The sequence below is a fragment of the Copadichromis virginalis genome, linkage group LG7 (assembly GCF_057382275.1).
Source record: "Copadichromis virginalis isolate Kocher_CV1m ecotype Utaka linkage group LG7, C_Virginalis_male_GT1.1, whole genome shotgun sequence".
Classification (NCBI taxonomy): Eukaryota; Metazoa; Chordata; class Actinopteri; order Cichliformes; family Cichlidae; genus Copadichromis; species Copadichromis virginalis.
In genome coordinates this window covers 28,928,014-28,948,139 of record NC_140624.1, presented here as the reverse complement: position 1 = coordinate 28,948,139, position 20,126 = coordinate 28,928,014, and the positions used below count along the sequence as shown (strand labels likewise).

Sequence of the window (20,126 nt, the reverse complement as noted above, 5' to 3'; positions counted from 1 at the left end):
TGAAGCTTTTCCCAAATTTTGTTTTAATCTGTCAGCTCGGACAAAAAGCCGACATAAAGACATTGCTGAACATTTTCCTCCACACAAACTCGTGATGCCATGTTCACCTAAAAAACATTTCATTGGTAAAGAAGATCATGAGCGGCGACGATAAATGAACCGTGCTGACAGAATACATGTGCAGATCAGATCTATAATACAGTTTAATAGCACAGAGCTTCATGTCAGAGAAGCTACAAACAGACATGAAATCAAATCTGAACATCAGCAAACAAAACATTCAGGTTTATGATGTCATCATGCCTCACAGGCTTCAGTGTGGAGCTCAGAGCATCCACAGCTCCACCCGCAACCTCCAGCACGCCCCACAGCCCTGTGTGTGTGTGCGCACACGTCTGTGTGTGCACATGCAAGTGTGTGTTTGTGTGCGAGTGTGTGTGCATGTGTGTGTGGGTGCGTGTGTGGGTGTGCGTGTCACGTTCAGAGCGTGCTGTCACCACCACCTGACAGCAGGAAGAACATGGAGGGGAGGGGGTCAGAGGAGGTAAATATGGAGACGAGCACACATAAAGGTGTGTGTGTGCAGGTTGAGGAGCAGGAGGTCAACGGTGGGTTAGAAGCAGGTGGATGTAGGTAGGAGGAGGGGGAGGAGGGACCCACTGATGTCAGGGAGCCTCTAGCGTTTGATGGTGGGGGGGGGAGCAATGAGGACAGTTCTGAGGGGCTATTGGCCTAGAAGGTCTTCCTGTGGATGGCACGTGCTCTGTCTTCTTCATATTCCCGCTTCGACACCCACATCTTCTTAAAGGTGTCCAACGACGCTAAGATGGAGCCACTGCATCAAGAAGTGAGGTCAGAGGAAGGACCAATCAGAGGGGATAGCCACAAAGACACACAGTGACACACGAGTGAATCAAAGACTTACCCAATCCACGTGGAGTACAGCCTCTCCTGGGGGGCCGAGATCTGCCAAAGAGAAACCAGAGGTCACTGACACCTCCTGCTGAGACCTCCTCACTCACACCTCCTAAATGACATCTCCTCACCGAGTGCTCCTCTCCAAGACTTCTTCACGGTTTACAAAGCATTTTATTTTCTTTGTGAATACATAAATATATTTCTTTTAAATGTATTCATCTCTGCTCTCCTCCTCCTCCCGAGCATTTTCATGAGAAACAGGCTCGGGATGCCCCTGTGCTGCGAGTACTTCAGTGAGCAGGAGAAGGAGGTCAGAGGTTACTGTGGGTGTGTCCCAGTCAGAGCTTACCTTGATCTTTACGTCTTTGGGTGCGAGCTTCTTCACTTCAGTCAGTAACCGTTCGCCGAAGCCTGAGTGAGGACAGTACCGTGTTACTCGCCGCTGCGAACAGGAAGTTTTACGGACTGCAGTGCATGCACTGACCTTTGATGAGCGTGGAGCCGCCACACAGTACGATGGTGGAGAAGAGCGTGCGCCGCAGGTCCATGTCGGACTTCTGGATGGCGTAGGCCAGGACTTCGTGGATGCCTGAGCTCTCGTCTCCGATCAGGTCGGGTCTGAACAGCAGCTCCGGGGCGCGGAACCTGGCGGGGCCGATCTGAAAACGGCGAGATCACATGTCAGGGGAATGGGGAGGAACGCTACACAGGAACGACCAATCAGTAGGAACAGGACTTACATTTAAAGTGCTTCCGTCAGGGAGGACGTACTGAGCCTTCTCGGTCTCTAAGGTCTCGTCCTTCTGAGGGTTCAGGGAGAGGTAGCAGGCTCTCTGCAGGGACATGAGAATATTAGAAACGCTCATAACACCTGACTCACATTTCAGCGCCGCCACCGCCTCACCTCTTTAATGGTGCGAACGACCTCAAACTCGGCCGACGTGTTGAAGTTGTATCCTTCCTTACGCAGCAGCAGTCGCAGGTACCGCGACACATCTCTGCCAGCGATGTCCACACGCATGATAGAGTGTGGGATGGCGAAGCCTTCGTATATGGGCACCACGTGGGTCACGCCGTCGCCCGAGTCCAGCACTACGCCGGTGGTGCGGCCTGTGGCGTACCTGTAGGAAAACAGAGGCCATCACGGTTATGATAGAGACTCAGCAAACGCCTTCTAGCCTGCTCTGATTCTGTCTGGTGAACAGACGCGCAGACGACGCAACATGCATCACACGCACTTTTCTCTAACTTAGAGAGACAATTAAAATGTCATCAACACACAGACACAACAGGATAACCATCAAAACCCCATCAGATCCAGTCATGTTAACATCAGGACGTTTCTCAGCCCAGCAACATGTTAAATTCAGGCTTCACGTGTTTAATAATCGACCGTCTGCATCCTGCACAGACTCTGTTCCGGGGTTGGCACGTTTTTCAGATCTGAACATTTTTGACGAAAATTTGACCTCACAATGCGCACCGTGAAAAAAATCAAACAAACAAACAAAAAAAAAATGGAGTGGACATGAAGCAATGATGAGCTGGTACTGGCATTTCTGAACAAGAAAGGGAAGAACCAGATTCTGGTTTATATGCAGGCAGCAGCAGGAGGATTTCCTGTTGTGATCCAGGGTCGAAGCTTTGGCCATGTTTCATGACAGTGGGCAGTTTGAGCTCCTTGGCAGAGTTGAGACAACACCTGAGGAGGCAGCAGCAGCTAGTTGTAACGTCAAAATGGATTATTTACGGTTTTGATGTAGCATAGATTCAGTACCAGTGTACACTTTGAGCTACAAGCGTACTTGTTGCCAAATGCAGCGATCCGTTTGGTCAAAACTCTGAAACATCGAGCATGTTCCAAGCTTCTGAGTGTCACACATTCATTCTGTGAAGTTCGACAGCTGCTTTAAGAACAGAAACACTCATGCTGATTTTACTTGCCCAGTGTGTGAAGGCCTTCCATCACAGAGGGGCTCAGATCATAATGTGACCCAAAGTCACATCTGATTGGTTCAAAGCACACAAAGACTCAGTGAGCCGTCACAGATGGCGGTCAGGGTCCTCCCCTTAAATGAGGAACACACACCTACAATCAGAACAGAACCCTGTGTGTGTGTGTGTGTGTGTGTGTGTGTGTGTGTGTGTGTGTGTGTGTGTGTGTGTGTGTGTTTGAGTGAGAGAGAGCTTGCAGTGACTCAGGGTAATTTAGGGCCTATACTGCCACCTTGTGTGGGAGCCATGCAACTGCAGAGAGTCTTCAGTGAGCCCTCATGTGTGTTTAACACCTTTAACTGTTTCTTGAGCAAACATGAGGCTGAGGTTCACGCAGCCCTCAGCTCAATGCTGAGTCAGCAACAGGAGGACACAAACAGGAAGTGAGTTCTTACAGACTGAGCACGGCCTGCATGGAGATGAAGAGTGCCGGCACGTTGAAAGTCTCGAAGAACACTTCAGCCGCCTTCTCCCTGTTCTTGCTCGGGTTCAGAGGAGCCTCTGTGAGCAGCACAGGATGCTGGGAAAGGTTAAAAAAAAAAACACAGGGTTAGCGGTGTCGCGACAAGCTCGTGTGTGGAAGTGAGAGAGCCGGAGAGGAGCTCACCTCCTCGGAGAATGTCTGCAGCTGCTCCTTGGAGTAAACGTACTGCCAGATCCGCTCCATGTCATTCCAGTCGGTCACGATGCCATGCTCCATCGGGTACCGCACCGACAGCAGGCCCCTGTGCTCCTGACGGGAGGAGGAGGGGGAGAGTTTATTATTCCCTGAAAATGTGATACAGTCACATGCTTTGATCTGATGGAAAAAAGAGAGCTGCAGATGCTGTGAGAAGGTCATGTGACAATTATCTGGAAAAAACAAAACAAAAAACAAAACAAACAAACCCTGTATTCAAAACAAGAAACTTTATTGATCCTGCAGGGCAATAACTTCCTGTTCCTCCTCCAGTGAGAGCAGAGCTGCTGGACCTCCTGAAGCTGCTAGAGATGAGCAGCTCAAGCATGGCCACACATCACATCCTTCATCACCTTCAATCGCCATCATAAGGTTACTAAATACATGACATTTACGTGCTCTCACACATTAAACGCCTTTCGGTAAAGATGACACTGCCTCACCAAGGTCTGCAAGCTCAGGTTTGATTGCCTCTGCACCGACCTCAGCAGGAACAATAAAGAGTCGACTTTAAAGGAGCGTTTGTGATGAAGGTGTGGCCCATCGAAGCTCCACACAATAACAACAACATCAACAATAATGATAATAAAAATGATAATTATGATAATAATAATTACAATGATGATGATGATAATGATAATGATAATAATAATAATAATAATAATAATAATAACAGCATCATAAGAGGGCAGTGAGTGTCAGCAGGGATGTAGTTTAATCGGCAGTGAGGAGGAGCAGCGGTACCTCGGCCTTGGGCCCGATGAAGAGGTCTCCCTCCAGGGCTCCCGCCATCACGCGCACATGCTTCGGACGCCCAACGCTGCACATGAAACACACAGAGCACTGAGAGAGTGAGCTGCAGGCTTGGTTAAACAGCAACAGAGATCATGGAGTCTCCGTTAACTTACTAGTTGGGGAAGCAGTACTTGGGGATCTGGTCTCCCGCAAAGCCGGCCTTGATGACCCCCGACCCCTGCAAGGAAAAGAAAGATGACGTTTGAGCATCACAGGGTTAAAGAAGCTGAGAGGTCATGAGATGCCGCCCGAGGCTGGAAGCAGTCCCAGCTCCTCTGCTTCAACAGACACTTTGTCCTCCGAGTAAAAAAAAGTTGTTTCTGCTGCACAAATCTTCAGTTCCTGCTGTGAGTGAGCGAACAGGAAGGAGTGCCAGACGCCAAACCCCGACAGCGGCAGCTTAATTATCCCAAAGATCTGAAACCATGTCTCACAAAGAACTCAGAGAAGCTCAGCGGTCTAAAGCTCGATACCAAAACCTTCTCAGTGAAGTAAAACCTGAGTAAAGACAACCAAGTAAAATCTGTGAAACGTACCAACACTGAAATAAACTGAACTGAAAACTGTTCATTAGACGCACCAACTATCAGCTTCACTGTGATTACTGTTTGAGGCTTGATCTTTGACCTATTGATTTGTGTTTCTGAACTCTTCATCAGCGCACTCTCACACCCACACATGCACATGAAACCTTATTTTAACTTTTAGATCGCAAATAATCCCTGCAGGTGGAAGCCTTGGGGTGGAGCTCGTCCCACCATTAATCTCACACCCGGTGGAGTTTAGGCACCCCACCTTTGGTTTTGGTTTGAAATACAACAGCTGCCAAAGCATTGCCTTCCTGGTTGCCACCTTTCCGCTTCTTGTAGACAAAATATGCCAATTTCGAGTGAGTCTGAGTAAGTGACTGTAAACTTGCTCTCTTTGTACAACCTGCAGGTCTGTGAGGCTCCTCCTTTCATGACCCCAGGAGGGGGTCCTCCCTAAATTCACAGAATCAGCCCAAGATGAGAAACCTTCAGTCTCTGAACCTGAAACACACTAAACTGAGACTCCTGCTCACAGGTCAGGCAGTCTTTGTAGACAACGCTCAGAGCGCCTCAGCTGGCTTCTTGAGATCATCCAATGAGAAAACAATAGGCTTAAAGAGACAGGAGCTGAAACATCTTTGCTCAGACTGATGGCCTGAGCGGGTGAAGAGGCATGAGTGGAACATACACTGGATTCATTACGTTTAAATCAGACACAGCTCCAGCTGAGAGCTGCACGTCACAGGGCACGTCACTGAGAAATAAAAAAAATAGTCAGGTTTTAACTTTCATTGACGGAATTAAGGTTAGCTCTATGTGATGATGAAGCTCCTCTCGGTTATTGACAGTGTCACGGCCATGCTAACATGCTAGCAGCCGTCTGCTGTACTACATGTGGGGCTTCGGGGTGACTCCCGCAACCTGTCTGCTGGTTATTTAGCAGCAGAGCCGGGTGGAGGAGTGAGCTGATGCCGCTACAGCACTACGGACAGCTAACACGCCCCGGATCCGGCTCCACTAACCTGCTGCTGCCCGGAGCTAGCAGCGGATCCGGCTAGCGGCTAACAGCTGCAGAAGTGAGCCGGCCAGAGGAGGCGAGCTGGCAGCGTCATAGAGGGAACATAGAGGAAAGAGGAACCCCGCTGCACCTCCAGGAAAGGTGAGCACCGACCTATTAGCTCCGACACAATAGCGGCAGGCTAACGGTTAGCCCGCGGCCTCGGGCTGGGTGTGGATGAATGACATCATCATACTTACATTATCAATCACCACCGGTTGGTTAGCTAAAATGTCATAGGACTCCATGACCGCACGTGCGCTTCAGGTGTGTTTCTATCGATCCGCGTGAGTCTTCGTGCCCGTTTAGTGTTTTAATCATGTAAAAAATCAGCGCCGGTTAGCAGCTCCGCTCTACGCCTGTCGACGCTCCTCTGCCGCTGCTGCCGCCCCGTCCACAACAACCACAGCACCGAGGCGGGCTCACGGTGCAGACAGCCAATCAAGCTCCAGAGATCCTGACTGGCATCACGGAGAGCCAATCAGCATGTCTATACGCTGTCAACGAGTGGCAGCGTTTCTGCTGGTCTGCTGGCAGATCACAGTTAACTATCACATTTAACAAATAATGCAATTAAAGCGCTTTACTACACAGAGGTTTTTAGCAGTGTTTTCTAACGATAATATCAGCTAAAAATTATTTTATTTAATCTACATTTACATTTTATTAGTCGGTAAAAAGGATGACAATATATTCACCGAAAGTGACAACATAAAAGATAAACACTTCATGTTGCTCGTAATAAAAAAAAAAAGTCCAGTAGTTGCACTAAAAGTCGACAAATGCAGCTTTAAATACGTTTTCCGGGTACCCTCAAGGCATTACCAGTGTCACGGGATCCAGCCAATCAGAAAGCTAGAAAAAAGCCAAAGTGGGCGGGTCCACGGGGCCTGGGGAATGATAAAAACACAGCTGACACTGGGCTCGAGCGGTATGCATTTCTCAGGTGAGTGGAGGGTTTACGGCAGTGGCACGCGCTGTTTTAACAGGTAAGCTTTGTAGAAGTGCTGTATTGTGCCAGCGCGATATGTAGGTTAGTAGCTAAGGTGCTGTTAGCTAAATTATAAAAACTAGTGATGGCCAAATGAAGCTTTCCGAAGCACTGAAGCTTGTATTGAAAAACGGTTCATTACTCGAAGCTTTTCAACACAGTCCTCTCCGGTGACATCTGGTGGTGAAAATTTTGAAGAGCAGCTTGAATCTGCAAAATAAAACGGACTGCTCAATTATCACTGCTCACTCAAGAGTGGAGTTCTCTCTGATATTGGGCCACCGTTCCGTTGCTTTGAACATGTAATTGGTTTTGTTTTCTCGATTGGGGGCTGAAAAAAATGTAATGCGTATCTGCGTAATACATTTTGATCAATAAACTTTCCCTATTTAAACATGCACTATGGTGTGGTGTTGGTAAATACAATAAGTGAGCAATATATATAATATACATATGAGAATGCACAGCACATTATGGAGTATGCCCCTGCTGTGAAGTCCTGCCTCCATCTACTTGTCGTTTAATCACTGGACAGCTGGACAGGTTCATACAAAATATTAGATTAGGCCAATTCCTATACATATTTTTGACCTAGGGGTGGGATTGATTGTGAACTGGAAAGGGAAAATGCTTAGGAAGCGGAGTACGGCTGCATCGTCACTGATTTGTAGAATCATTTTGATTCGATACAGGATCCGATTCAATTTGATTGGAATCTGGAAAGTTTTGCCTCAGTCAGAAATATTACAATTCTGATCATTTAACAGTATATATCCATAATTTCGTATCTATTAAAAGAAAGCTGACACATGTGAGACTTAATTAGAGATGTAAACAGAGAGTTATGAAACCTGCAGCTGCAGAAGCCAGCGAAAAAAAAAAAGAGGCAAACAGCGCGGACCCAACGACACACCAAAATCTGACTCTGACGCGTCGGGTCCGCGCTCTGTGTTTACGTTTGTATGCAGAATCCGTAAACCTGCTCCCAGTTACTGTTTTAGCTGCATGGTGTTTGACGACATGTTGTGAGGTTTAACCTGAGATGCTGGCGTTTCAGGCATAATAACGTTAATTTACAAATCGACACGGGATTTTAATGAATCAATATCACTTTATTCACTTTAGCATGGATTGTAATCAGAAAAGCGATAATCAAAACCCACCCCTAATCAAGAACTTGCAAAGTAAAAACATGATCAATGTAAGGTAGCCCTTTTGTTATTTACAGTTAAAAAGAGGATTAGTGTTACTGTGCGCTGGCTGAGTCTGTTTCTTTTCTTAGAAATAGTTTCTCCTGCCCTGGAGAAAATCCACTTGCATGGAACAGAAGAGGCTGTGGAGTGCAGGAACTACACTGCAAGCTGGTAGATATGCAGGCATTCCTGGGTCGTGCAGACTATCACCTAAAAACAATAAACAAAATGATTTTCTAAACTGTGTAGCAATGTAATGTACGTATAGTGTCAAATACATTTTTGTAGTCTTCATCAGCTTTAATTCACATGGAAGTGTTCCTAAAGTCATATGCTGTAATGATATTTACAGTATGAAAACATGATTTTGGACATTTCAAGTTTTTCACTTCGGCAGATAAAATGAATTGAGCAAAATCAACTCAAAATATTCCCACACGCCAGAACGTCCTCTCTTCCTCGCTGGCTCCATATCTGTCAGTGGAATGATCACCTCGTCGCTATCTGTCACCATCAACACACTCCACGAATCCCGTGGATGATTCACTTCCTTATATCCGTTTGAATCAGGTACCGAAGCAGTTACGTGCGTAATGAAGCTTCGGACGTCACTGGTCACGTGACTTTTGCCAAACGAAGCAAGCCTCGACACAGTGCTTCTGAACCAGTGTGTTGTTTTTTTTTTTTTCGACACACGCTCCGGAGCGTCAGCTTCAAGCGGGCCATCACTAATAAAAACTCTTAAGTGTGTTTATGTTCCTAGAGAGTACAGGTTTAATGAAACAAAAGTGTGAAGGCTGCTTCCGGTGTGATATAGTCGTAACTTCCCGCCAGAGCTCTTTTTACAAAGTGAAGGTTGAATTCTGTAAACGGCTTTCAAACGAGTTTTGGAGAGTGGGGAGGAGGAGGCGTGATGCTGCTGGCTGGATGAGTGCTCACAGACAGTGGAGATGTGATTGAGCATAGGTGTGAGGTTCTGACGGACCTCGGGGTTGGTGGTTCGGATCCCTGTCAGAAATCTGGGCACTCGTTGACCCACATCCTGCCATTAGCTTAGCCGCAGTCCGAGGCTAAGGGGCTTTGCTGTCACTTTTTTAAACATCAGACATTTAATTTGAACGTACTTTCTCCGTGTCCAAATAAACAAAACGCATTCTCCGTGTCGGTACTTTTTTTTTTTTTTTTTAAAGTTTCATTGTATTTCATTTTCTAATGTACTCGCTACCACCTCACGCTGGCACGTTTAATATAGATGGATGGACATGGTGGTCTGTTTTTAGACGCAGGTGTGGGTTTTGAACTCTGATTATTTGCAAACGTGTCACGCCCTGACACTGCCGTGTTTTTGGAGTTTGCCTGATCATCAGTTTTTGATTAGAGCGTGTTTTCACTCTGTGCTGCTTCTCTGATGGTTTCTTTGGAAGTGTTAAAGGTTTGTGTTATTGCCTCCCCCCTTGCAGTTTAAAGAAGTTTACTCCAACCGATTACAATTAAGATGTAGGTTAAATGCATGTTAGCAGTTTTCTTGAGTATTTCTGTAGCATTGTCTGTTTCTCTCCTGCGTCATTAAAATGATGCCTAAGTTTAAATCTTTTGACAGTCGCAGCTTTTTCTTTAAATTTTTTTTTTTTTTTAAATTTCCCTTATCTGTTTAACGATGTCACCTTTAACTCCAGACTGAGTGGAGCAGCCTGCTGTGGTTCAGACTATGCCTGGTAACATCATGGCTCTGCAGCCATCTGAGAAGTAAGATTTATCCTCAGAATGAACTTTAATTCCACAAAGCTGAAAGAAGTTAAAATAACTCTTTCACTTTTTTGTGTATGCAGATGTTCCAGTAACTTTCTTTCAGTTGTTGCAATTAAGATGCTGATTGTAATTCTAAATTTTAATACATTTTGTTTTCCTTGAGAATTGTTATGAAGACATTTTTGTAAAATTTTAACTTTTTCTAATTTTATTTTTGTTCTGCTGCTCGGCTCATTTTCAGGCTGAACTCTTTCATGTGTGGTGACTCTGGGTAATTTAGGGGCTATACTGCCGTCTTGTGTACAAGTCGTGCAGCTGCAGTGAGGCCTTGTGTGTTTTAACACCTTTTAACTGTTTCATGAGCGAACTTGAAGCTGAGGTTCATTCATGTCTCATTTCAGGCACTGCTGGGTGTGTTTTGCCACAGAGCAGGATGACCCCGGTGCTGAGTGGCTGAGTCCCTGCAGGTGCAGAGGAAGCACTAAGTGGGTGCACCTGACCTGCTTGCAGTACTGGCTGGACACTAGACTGAGAGTGAGCCAGCAGCCAATCAGATGTCAGCTGTGTGAGGTGGCGTACTCTGTCATCTTCCCACAGATGGGTGAGTGTCAACTTATTCAGGGTCATATCATAGGTCCTCAGAGGTGTGGTGGAGCTCTCTACTACCCCTTCAGGCAAAAGGAGAAACTGAACACATGGTGTTTAACAGGTGTAGGAAGGGTGGTGTGTCCTGTCAGTGGAGAATGCGTAGTGGGTTAACGTTGATCCTGGGTTGTGTCTCCTCAGGCCCACTGGTGGACTTTCTGCGAGTGGTGGACAGAACGTTGACAGCCATCGGTCCATATGGGACCCTTGGGTTGCTGGTTGGGACGGCGTACTGGACAGCTCTGAGCTACGGCGCTGTGACTGTCGTGCAGGTACACAGAGGGAACGTCTTGTAAGGGCATCACATTGGCAGAGTCCTCAACACCTCGTGTTCTGCAGGTTATGGGACGGGCAAATGGTATGATGGCTATACGGGGAGCAAGGCCTGTGCTCCTGCTCTCCGGCCTGCCCGCCATCCCTGTACTGCTCATTCTTGGGAAGACCGTCCGCTGGAATGACTGCGTCTTGAAGCTGTGGCAGAAATGCTGCTACGAACCAAAGCTGCCGTCAGGTACATGCACACCCGGAATATGTCGCAGTGCAGATGCATGAGCAGTTTCACTTAAAGTTAAATGTTTTAAGACCTTTTATATTCTTTCAGGTGTGCTGATTAACTCATGAATTTATATTCTTTATGGTATAAAATTTCCTTGTTATTCACTGGTTATAAATAAAACTGAATTCTAAGTTGTGCCATATTTGCTGCCACGGGACAAATGACCTTGTAAAGTCCGTCAAGGTTTGCTGTAAATGGCATGTGCAGTACTGCAGGCAGTCAGAGGGGGGTGCTGTGCTGATGTTCTTGTCCTAGTTTAGACATCTGTCGCTGCAACGTCAGTGTTACTGTTTGACTCTGCTCGCTATCATGAGGAATTGCTCTGTCAGAGCTTGTTGTTTAAAGGTGAGTCTGCCCCTCCCCACAGATAATCAGCAGTACCTGCCCCCCATTCCCGTGGATGAGCCCAGAGGGAAGCGTCAGTTCCTGACCTCCAGGATGCTTTGTGGCGCACTCATGTTTCCCTCCATTGCTGTTCTAACTGGGCAGCTACTGTTCCCGTCTGTGACCTCTCACCTGCAGCGCGCTTTGCTGGTGAATGTACTCTGACCTCTGATTGGAGAATGATGTGCTCTGTAACACGCTTTGAGATTATTGGTTGGCTAAGAAGCCGGTGGTACTGACTGGTTTACTGGTGTCTGCTCCACAGGGTGGCAGTGCTTACGTGCTGCTCAAAGGTGTGCTGAAGGTGTACTTCACAAAGCAGCTGTTCATCATGCATGCCGGCAGGCGCATCCTCAACTATGGTGACGTTCAGAGAGCAGAGCGCCACAGGGATGGCAGCGGCAATTAGAGGCGGAGATGATGGTGCAGAATTGTTTTTAACTAAATCCTGGAGGAGTTTAAACTGTCTTTACCAGATAGTGTGAACACTGATACTGCGTCTTGCCTCACACTGCTCAAATGATCTGCAATACGACCTCAAGCTGAACTGCTCACACCGTTATGGAACCCAGTGGGTCAGAACTAGACTGTAACTGGACTATGGTGTTTCTGGTGTATTTTAACTAGCTGATTGCTCTGATTGCAGTCTGTCAGCAGCTCCATATGGATTATTTTTAATAAAGCTTTTTCTTTAAATCAGGGATGTCTGTCATCTTTATTCACAGCCTTTGATTTATTATTATTTATACAGGTATAATGAAAACCTCCACTCAGTAATATTACATCACATGCAACTCTAAAGAGCTTGTGTGCTTCAAATTGACCCTTTCAAAACTTTAACGTGACACTTGAAAGCACCGTGTTCGGGGGGGAGGGGGCTCGCAGCCTACCTGAGGGTTGTGGCTGACAACGCCATCCCTCTATGGCCTCAGTGACCCATCTTCTGATTTCACTGAGCTCAGATCTCAAACATGATGGGGAGTAAGCTGCACTCAGGTGGCCTCCAGTCACATTTTTACTGTTGGCATGGAGGCAGCTGACACATGCAGCAGCTGTATGACTATGTCATAATGATGTAATGTCAAAGTCAACCAGTTTCCAGCAGCATGCTGAAGAATTAAACTTAGAAGTTCAAACCAGTATCAGCGAAGTGTCTGAGGGGTGTTGCTTCTGCTTTCACTTTTAAATTGTGTAGGTCTGCATTGCTTTTATTTTAATCATTTGATACATTTCTAACTTTGTTTTATTTTTCGTGTTCAGTTATTTGCTTCACTTTTTTCTATTTGATTCTAAATATTGATTCTAAATATAAATTCTGTTACTTTTAATTTGTTAGTTGGATACTTTTTTTTTTTTTTTTTAAATCTTTAAGATAAAATATACTTTAATTGTCCCTCAATCCGTGAGTTTCTTTACGGAAACTCACGGGCCCCGCCCCCTGTTCACTGATTGGCTGTCGGTCTCCAGTCTGGCCCGCTGATTGGCTCGCTGGGTGTCTGAGCGGATTGTGGAAGAGGAAAGGGAGAGCGCTTGTTGCTGTGGCCGAAGGAGCTCCTTTCCCGGGCGGGAGCGGCCGGTTCGACTGAAGCTGTTCGCTATGAGGAGAGTCACGCTGTTCGTTAACGGCACGTGCACGAACGGGAAGGTAAGCTATAACCGTGAGGCGGGAGTCTGTGTGCTGGCGGGGACAAAAATGGCCTGTTCCCGCTCCAGCACGCCCCCGGATCTCTCGGCGGGCGGAAGCGGTAACGGTGCGTTTTGTCCGCGAGCGCGCAGGTGGTGGCCGTGTACGGATCGCTGGAGGACCTGCTGTGTGTGGCCGGCTCCAAGCTGGGGATTCGAGCCTCCAATGTGTACAACGGGAACGGCGGTCTCATCGACGACATCGCGCTGATCAGGTGAGGGGCCTGTGCAGGTGTAACAGTGAATCCACGGAACTGCAGAGGCGTTCAAGGTGTTTCCACCTGTGAGCGGTGAAATGTTCCTGTGGAGGGCAAAAAGTGACGCAAGTGACAATAAAAACCGGGCACATAGATATAATCCCTTTTTAATTTTAGATCATTTTAATGATTCCACACTTTTGTTTATTTATACCTTATTTTTCTATGTTTATTTAATATGCAAGTATATGCCTGCCTTTTTTGTGTGTTTGTTTGTTTTGAGACAGCCCGACCATCACTGTTTCCTATGTTTGTGTGTGCAGAGACGATGATGTGCTCTACGTTTCTGAGGGAGACTCATTTGAAGGTGAGTGTGATGACCTGCAGCCCAGGGGTCAGAGGTGTGCTGCTGGGGTGTTTTTGACTCTGAGCTCAGAGTGTGCAGAAGTTCCTGCACATGCTCTGAACTTGTACACACAAACAAAACAGTGAAGAAGGCGCAGCAGCGCCTCTTCTTTCTCAGGAGACTGAAAAGATTCGGCATGAGCCCCCGCATCCTCAGGACCTTCTATCACTGTGCCATTGAGAGCATCCTCACTGGATGCATCACCACCTGGTATGGCAACAGCACCGCCTACAACTGCAAAGCTCTCCAGCGAGTAGTGCGGTGCTCTGAACGGATAATTGGAGGTGAGCTTCCCTCCCTCCAAGACATCTACAGGAAGCGGTGCCTGAGGAAAGCGGGGAGGATCATCAAGGACTCCAGTCACCCCAGCCATAAACTGTTCAGACTGCTTCCATCAGGAAGGAGGTTCTGCAGCACCCGGTCCCGTACCAGCAGACTGAGAGACAGCTTTTTCCATCAGGCCATCAGACTGCTGAACACGTCATAGACACCTCAGCTTCACTACTGGAACTTCAACATTATGCACTCCACACTGTATATAAATGCCACTTGTTTTGCACATATTCAACTCTGTATGTTTTATATATTTTATTATTATTATTATTATTATTATTATTATTATTATTATTATTATTTTTTATTTTTATTTTTTTACTATTTAATTTGTAAAAGTGTGTGTGTGTGTGTGTGTGTGTGTGTGTGTGTGTATATATATGTGTATATGTGTATATGTACACACACGTAGGAAAATATTTAGTATACACATCCAGAAATGCATACACTATTATATATTGTACATATATTTATTAGTTTCAGGTTGGCCATTCTTGTATTTTGCTCGTTTGTGTTGTTGTGTTTGCACATCTCTGTTGCTTGTGGGGCTTGCACACAAGAATTTCGCTCGCATGTGCTGTGCCAGTGTGCCTGCACATGTGATGTGACAATAAAAGTGATTTGATTTGTTTTGGGGTTTTTTTTTTTTTTTTTTTTTTTTGTTTGTTGTTTTTTTTTTTTTTTTTTCTTTTCTACTCTGACATCCAAATGATGTCCCTAATCTGACACATAAGCCCCACCCACCTTTTGTGCAGACTTCCTGTTGGTGTCTGCTGGTAAAAGAGCTGATTGGACTCATGTTTATTGCACTAATGCTACTTGTGCGCTCACCTGTCCAGATCCTCAGGATGACCCCAGAGGCCCTGATAAGGATCAGACTCACACTGATTGGCTGACTCTCAACGTCGGTGGACGCTGCTTTACGACGACGCGGTAAGCATAACCGTCGTCACGGCAGGTTTTACACTGATTTAAATCGGCTGTTTTTGTTTTCGTGATGACCTTAATAATCAGTCTTTAATGACGCTCAGCTGTCAAAGTCAAAATCTTTAAAAGTGGAGTTGGAGGTGCTGTAATGTGCAGAGTGACATGCTGGGGCCGCTGTTGTTCCACAGCGATGCAGAATATCCAGATTATTCTGTCACTCACCTGAAGGCTGCTGATGGTGATCAGAGGCTGCTGATCAGCTTGTCCTGAGCTTTATTACAAATTTCATGATTTTGTTTCTGTGAAGCTGAACCTCCCTGACGTGGAGGGTTAAAGGTCATTGTTAATCTGTATCTTGTGTGTGTTTGCTTGCTCAGGAGCACGTTAGTCAGTAAGGAGCCGGAGAGTATGCTGGCCCACATGTTCAGAGAGAAAGGTGAGCACAGCTTCACTTCAGCAGGAAGTGGTGCATGTGCAGCGTGCTTTAATCATGCGCACGTTTCAGACGTGTGGGCGAACAAGCGTGACCGCCAGGGCGCATACCTGATCGACCGCAGCCCGGACTACTTCGAGCCCATCCTGAACTACCTGCGGCACGGACAGCTCATCATCAACGAGGGGATCAACCCCCTCGGTACGCCACATAAATTCACAGCGCCCGTTCAGCCCATAGACACAGCCTGCTAACAGTGTTCTTACCTGTGCAGGTGTGCTCGAGGAAGCCCGCTTCTTTGGGATCGAGCAGCTTGCCGAACAGCTGGAGGCCCTTATAAAGGTGGGTGTGCGTGCGTGCGTGCGTGCGTGTGTGCGCGTGCGCGTACTCTGCTGTGATTGGTATTTTGTGTTCAGTCCTCTCAGCCTCCTGACGATCACTCACCTTTGACCCGGAAAGAGTTCATCAGGTTCCTGTTGGCCACGACCACAAAGTCCGAGCTGCGCTGTCAGGTGAGCACTGTGTGTCTGTGTACCTGGTTGTCATGGTAACAACAGCATTAGCTGAGATTAACCCCTGGGAACCAAACAGTTCCTCTGTGAATCGGCCATTCTGTGTTTGGTCGAGTTAACACTCCCTACCTGCTGGTTACCCACAGCAGCTACCTGACAGGTGAGGGGGCGTGATCACCTGTGCTCAGATTATCTTGGCTTGGTCAGGCATTTGAAGACACCACAGGTAACTTGAGTAACAGTGGGCGCTCTGTGGGTTTTGTTTCAGGGTCTGAACTTCACCGGTGCCGACCTTTCTCGTCTGGATTTGCGTTACATTAACTTTAAGATGGCCAACCTGAGAGGAGCCAACCTGACCCACGCTAACCTGAGCGGGGCCAACCTGGAGCGAGCCGACCTGTCCGCGGCCTGCCTTGACGTGAGTCGCCGCCCACCATCACCTAATTGTCGTGTACAATAACTCTGAGCCCTCAAAGTTTCAACAGCCCAGGAGATCTCCACAGCTCTGTTAGAAACTGAACCCAGATCAGTTTAATTTTCACAATCTGATGATTCAACCTGGTGTCTGAGCACCTGGGTGATCATTTGTCACAGTCTGAATGACCTGCAGCACTTTGACACTTGTTTCTGATCACTCTTCTGGGTTCAGATCGGCAGGTGGGACAGGTGTCTGCTGTATCTGGCTTTGATTCCTCTGTCAGAATCGTGTGTGTGTGTGTGTGTGTGTGTGCAGGGCGCCAACCTGCAGGGCGTGAAGATGCTGTGCACCAACGCTGAAGGAGCGTCGTTGCGAGGCTGCAACTTTGAGGATCCTGCAGGAGTCAAGGCCAACCTGGAGGGTGAAGCAGCCAATCACAAACCATCTATAGATAAACGCACAGACACTGGTTGTCGTGGAGAGAGAGAGAGAGAGATTTATATTTTTGTGTGTGTGTTGGGTCAGGGGCCAACCTGAAGGGTGTGGACATGGAGGGAAGTCAGATGACGGGCATCAACCTGAGAGTCGCCACGCTAAAGAATGCCAAATTGAAGAACTGTAACCTGCGGGGGGCGACTCTGGCTGGGACTGACCTCGAGGTCCGTACAGACATGCACACGCACACTCACACGTGAGGCTGGAGTTCAAAACAGATCTGACCTGTGTGTCCTGTTCACATTGATGAGCTTGATAAATGTCTCGCTTCCTAAACACATCACACTGTGCAAGTGCCTGTGCCACGCTGAATCAGATGTATTTTCTGTGCGGGAAGACTGACTGAGCCATGGACTCGTGCTCGGTCCAAATGCTAAAGATGTGATTTAATCTGACCTGTAACATTAAAAAGCTGATGACGCAGCTTCAGTCAGACATGATCACTTCCATTCTCTTCTAATGATCCCACTGAGGGTTACGGGGGGCAGCCTATCCCAGCTGTCTTGGAGAGAGAGGCGGGGTATGCCCTGGACAGGTTGCCAGTCTAACACAGAGACAGACAACCATTCACATCTATGGGCAATTTATAATCACCAGTTAAATAGAGCTGGGCGATATAAGGTTTTTTCATATCACGATATGTTTTTTCATTTCAGGCGATAACGATATCTATCACGATATCAGCCAAATAACTATATTTGTAAGATTTAAATGTACCGTTGCTCACGAGTATTGTTTTGATTTAAATATTCATTTCCCATAATAAGTTCAACAGGGTAGATGTACTTAAGGAACATGAGACTTTTTCAGATAAATAAAGGCAAATATTGCAAACTACACAAAAGGCAGCCGCTAAAGCGTTTAAGTTTCAAAATAGAACAAACGAAACAGACTAAATTGTCAATTCCACTTAGAAACAAAATATTAATTCTAAAAATAAATCTTAGTTTGTTTTACAGAAGAACAGACAAAACTGACTAACTTTTGTCAATATCAAATAAACTGAGAACTAAAAGGAAATTCTCGATCTCTCCTTGTTGTATAGCTGAGCTTTTCAAACAGTTTTAACAGTTACTTTAGTCTGACAAAAGCCGAATGACGAATTAGCGCTTCCAGTCAGAGATTGAGCATGCACCGGTTTATTGTATTTCCAGACTTGCTTTCGGCACAATTTACAGTGCACGCTACTGGTTTTTTTTGTCAGACTTGAAATAGCCGAAATACCTTCACACTACGGAACTTCTATGGCTCTTCCGTTCGACAATCTCTCCGGCCTTGGAACCATCATGTTTCCTCTTCGGTAACCTTCGGTCACGCTCTCGGTTGATTTTTCTCTAGTCGGCACAATCATTTCCTCAGTTACCCGGGCGGCACGGCGGCTGGCTGCTTCCCAAACAAATACACATGTGCGGCTTGGCACTTGTGCTGTACATAACAAGTCACCTGATGTGACGCTGCGGCTGTGATTGGTTTGGCTCTGCGCTAGTTTATTTGGATTGGCTGTTCTTCCTTTTTTTTTTTTTTTTTTTGTTAAGAGGACGAGCGGTGAGGTCTATCGCAATAGTTTAATTTTTCTATCGAGAAAAAGTTATTTTGCAATACATATCATCGTTCTATTGCCCAGCTCTACAGTTAACCTAACCCCACTAACTGCACACCGTTGGACTGTGGGAGGAAGCCGGAGTACCTGGAGAGAAGCATGACTAATATAATTTAATTGGCTCCATTTATTCAACTTAAGAAATCTTCAGGAGGTGGAGGAGACACAAATGCATAAAAACTTCAATGAGCTCCAGAAATGCACGGGCTGTCCGTGATGCTTTCAGGTTCATTTTCTCTCTTGTTCCTGCAGAACTGCGACCTGTCCGGCTGCGACCTTCAGGAGGCGAACCTGCGGGGCTCCAACGTGAAGGGTGCCATCTTTGAGGAGATGCTTACGCCTCTACACATGTCTCAGAGCGTGCGGTGAACCCGTTTTCCATAACCATGTACACTCACAGTGCCACACCGACCATTGAATGCCAAACTTTTTTTTTTCTGCTCTCGACCCAAAAAAGTGGGTGAGCCACAAAATTAAAACCTGCTGTTCCTACTCTGAAGCTTCTTCACAGGCGGTGGCTCCTCTTCGTTCTGCTTTAACCTCCTTAAACCCAGTTTAGGCTCTTTGTTCTCTTAGCTGCTGCTGAGCAGTTTGATGTTGTTGTGGGAAACTGCTGCCACCAGGGGCGTGCCATGCTTGGCTTACTGTGATGCTTGGGCGAGTGGACCGTGTCAGAAACGTCCACCTGAACACCAGGACCCGTTGGATCCCAGTGAGATGTTCGGTGTTTTGCAGAGGCTTGAATGTTGTGGCTGCTCATAACGTCAGCTTTATTTCAGCATTTTCAGACACGTCTGAAGTTCTGATGCGTGCAGTATTTCTTAATTTTATTTATTTTTTGTAAATGTAACGCAGGTTTGTGGTTGAGGATTGTATATAGTATATTTTAAAGGGGACCTATTCTTTGCATCACTGACAGTTCATAAAAAAAAAAACCTTCATCACAAACTAGGCCTCAGTGCAGCTCCTGAGCTCTGTGATGTTCCTCAAGGATCTACTCTTGGTCTTATTTTTCATTATACCTGCTTCAAATCAGTGAGCATTTCCCTGTATCATGTAGATGCAAACAGAATTTCATGTCAAAGAGTTTCATGGAAGAAAAATGAGGATGAATGAGAAGTCAATCCTGATCACCCCCTTCAGTGTGGTGCTGGGACCAGCTTTACCTTCCTCATGTCACCTCTGAGCGGCTGATTTCCCCTCGGCGTGGGAGGTGCAGCAGGCTGAAATAAACTGGAATGAGCCTTTAATAAGAAGCAGAAACAGGTGTTGTTGTAATAAAACATAAACGTCAGTGTTTCTGAGATTTTAGTGACTGTCAGGAGTGAGGCAGGGTGTCTCCTCTGCTCTTCATTATGTTTAATAAATCTGTTGTTTCTTAAGTTTATCACCCTCTGTGTGTTTATTGGACCAGAACTGAAATGTCCGAATTGGATGTTTCTATCTGCATGAACCAAATCAGTGATTACAGGTTCCTGTTTTCTTATTTCAGTTTATTCTTATTTTCTTTGGTTTTTCTTTAACTTTGATGTTAGTAGGTTTTTCTCAGAAAGTTTGCACCTTAATGCCGTTGGCAGAGTCTGAAAGCATGGAGGATAAATCTCAGACCTGTCTGATGCTCGTGCCTCAT

General features: G+C 46.3%; 3 protein-coding genes across 6 annotated transcripts; 2 read left to right on the top strand and 1 right to left on the bottom strand.

The window, feature by feature from the left end:
- actr1b (actin related protein 1B) lies at positions 1–6,393 on the bottom strand. Its single transcript, XM_085462916.1, has 11 exons — positions 6,175–6,393; positions 4,501–4,565; positions 4,337–4,412; positions 3,521–3,646; positions 3,309–3,433; positions 1,823–2,039; positions 1,659–1,751; positions 1,403–1,577; positions 1,268–1,329; positions 926–966; positions 1–835 (listed from the first exon to the last, which is right to left on the bottom strand). Exons 1-11 carry the CDS (start codon positions 6,220–6,222, stop codon positions 733–735), a joined length of 1,131 nt encoding a protein of 376 aa, XP_085319042.1. The 5' UTR covers positions 6,223–6,393; the 3' UTR covers positions 1–732.
- Positions 6,394–6,865: 472 nt separating this feature from the next.
- Positions 6,866–12,193, top strand: LOC146705261 (E3 ubiquitin-protein ligase MARCHF5-like). Of its 3 annotated transcripts, none has more exons than XM_085462918.1 (7): positions 6,866–6,920; positions 9,835–9,904; positions 10,309–10,508; positions 10,694–10,824; positions 10,892–11,063; positions 11,476–11,642; positions 11,758–12,193. In XM_085462918.1, exons 2-7 carry the CDS (start codon positions 9,867–9,869, stop codon positions 11,899–11,901), a joined length of 852 nt encoding a protein of 283 aa, XP_085319044.1. In that variant the 5' UTR covers positions 6,866–6,920; positions 9,835–9,866; the 3' UTR covers positions 11,902–12,193. The 3 variants fall into 3 exon arrangements, with proteins under 3 accessions (XP_085319044.1, XP_085319043.1, XP_085319045.1); XM_085462917.1 differs by having other exon boundaries at positions 6,882–6,963; XM_085462919.1 differs by lacking the exon at positions 6,866–6,920 and adding an exon at positions 9,247–9,590.
- Positions 12,194–12,973: 780 nt separating this feature from the next.
- LOC146705260 (BTB/POZ domain-containing protein KCTD9-like) lies at positions 12,974–19,883 on the top strand. Of its 2 annotated transcripts, XM_085462915.1 has the most exons (12): positions 12,974–13,137; positions 13,269–13,390; positions 13,696–13,739; positions 14,951–15,044; positions 15,416–15,474; positions 15,544–15,672; positions 15,746–15,813; positions 15,888–15,983; positions 16,252–16,401; positions 16,717–16,822; positions 16,927–17,060; positions 18,749–19,883. In XM_085462915.1, exons 1-12 carry the CDS (start codon positions 13,090–13,092, stop codon positions 18,863–18,865), a joined length of 1,167 nt encoding a protein of 388 aa, XP_085319041.1. In that variant the 5' UTR covers positions 12,974–13,089; the 3' UTR covers positions 18,866–19,883. The 2 variants fall into 2 exon arrangements, with proteins under 2 accessions (XP_085319041.1, XP_085319040.1); XM_085462914.1 differs by having other exon boundaries at positions 15,416–15,672.
- Positions 19,884–20,126: the final 243 nt, after the last annotated feature.

Bases quoted from the DNA above. Each gene is read 5' to 3' on its own strand.
- LOC146705261 (XM_085462918.1), top strand. From the start codon at position 9,867: ATGCCTGGTAACATCATGGCTCTGCAGCCATCTGAGAA. The intron at 9,905-10,308 runs GTAAGATTTATC...GTCTCATTTCAG, and splicing joins GCTCTGCAGCCATCTGAGAA to GCACTGCTGGGTGTGTTTTG. The intron at 10,825-10,891 runs GTACACAGAGGG...CGTGTTCTGCAG, and splicing joins GCGCTGTGACTGTCGTGCAG to GTTATGGGACGGGCAAATGG.
- LOC146705260 (XM_085462914.1), top strand. From the start codon at position 13,090: ATGAGGAGAGTCACGCTGTTCGTTAACGGCACGTGCACGAACGGGAAG. The intron at 15,984-16,251 runs GTGAGCACTGTG...GTTTTGTTTCAG, and splicing joins AGTCCGAGCTGCGCTGTCAG to GGTCTGAACTTCACCGGTGC. The intron at 17,061-18,748 runs GTCCGTACAGAC...TTGTTCCTGCAG, and splicing joins TGGCTGGGACTGACCTCGAG to AACTGCGACCTGTCCGGCTG.
- actr1b (XM_085462916.1), bottom strand. From the start codon at position 6,222: ATGGAGTCCTATGACATTTTAGCTAACCAACCGGTGGTGATTGATAAT. The intron at 3,647-4,336 runs GTACCGCTGCTC...TCCTCCCGTCAG, and splicing joins TCATCGGGCCCAAGGCCGAG to GAGCACAGGGGCCTGCTGTC. The intron at 967-1,267 runs GTAAGCTCTGAC...TCTCTTTGGCAG, and splicing joins CCAAAGACGTAAAGATCAAG to ATCTCGGCCCCCCAGGAGAG.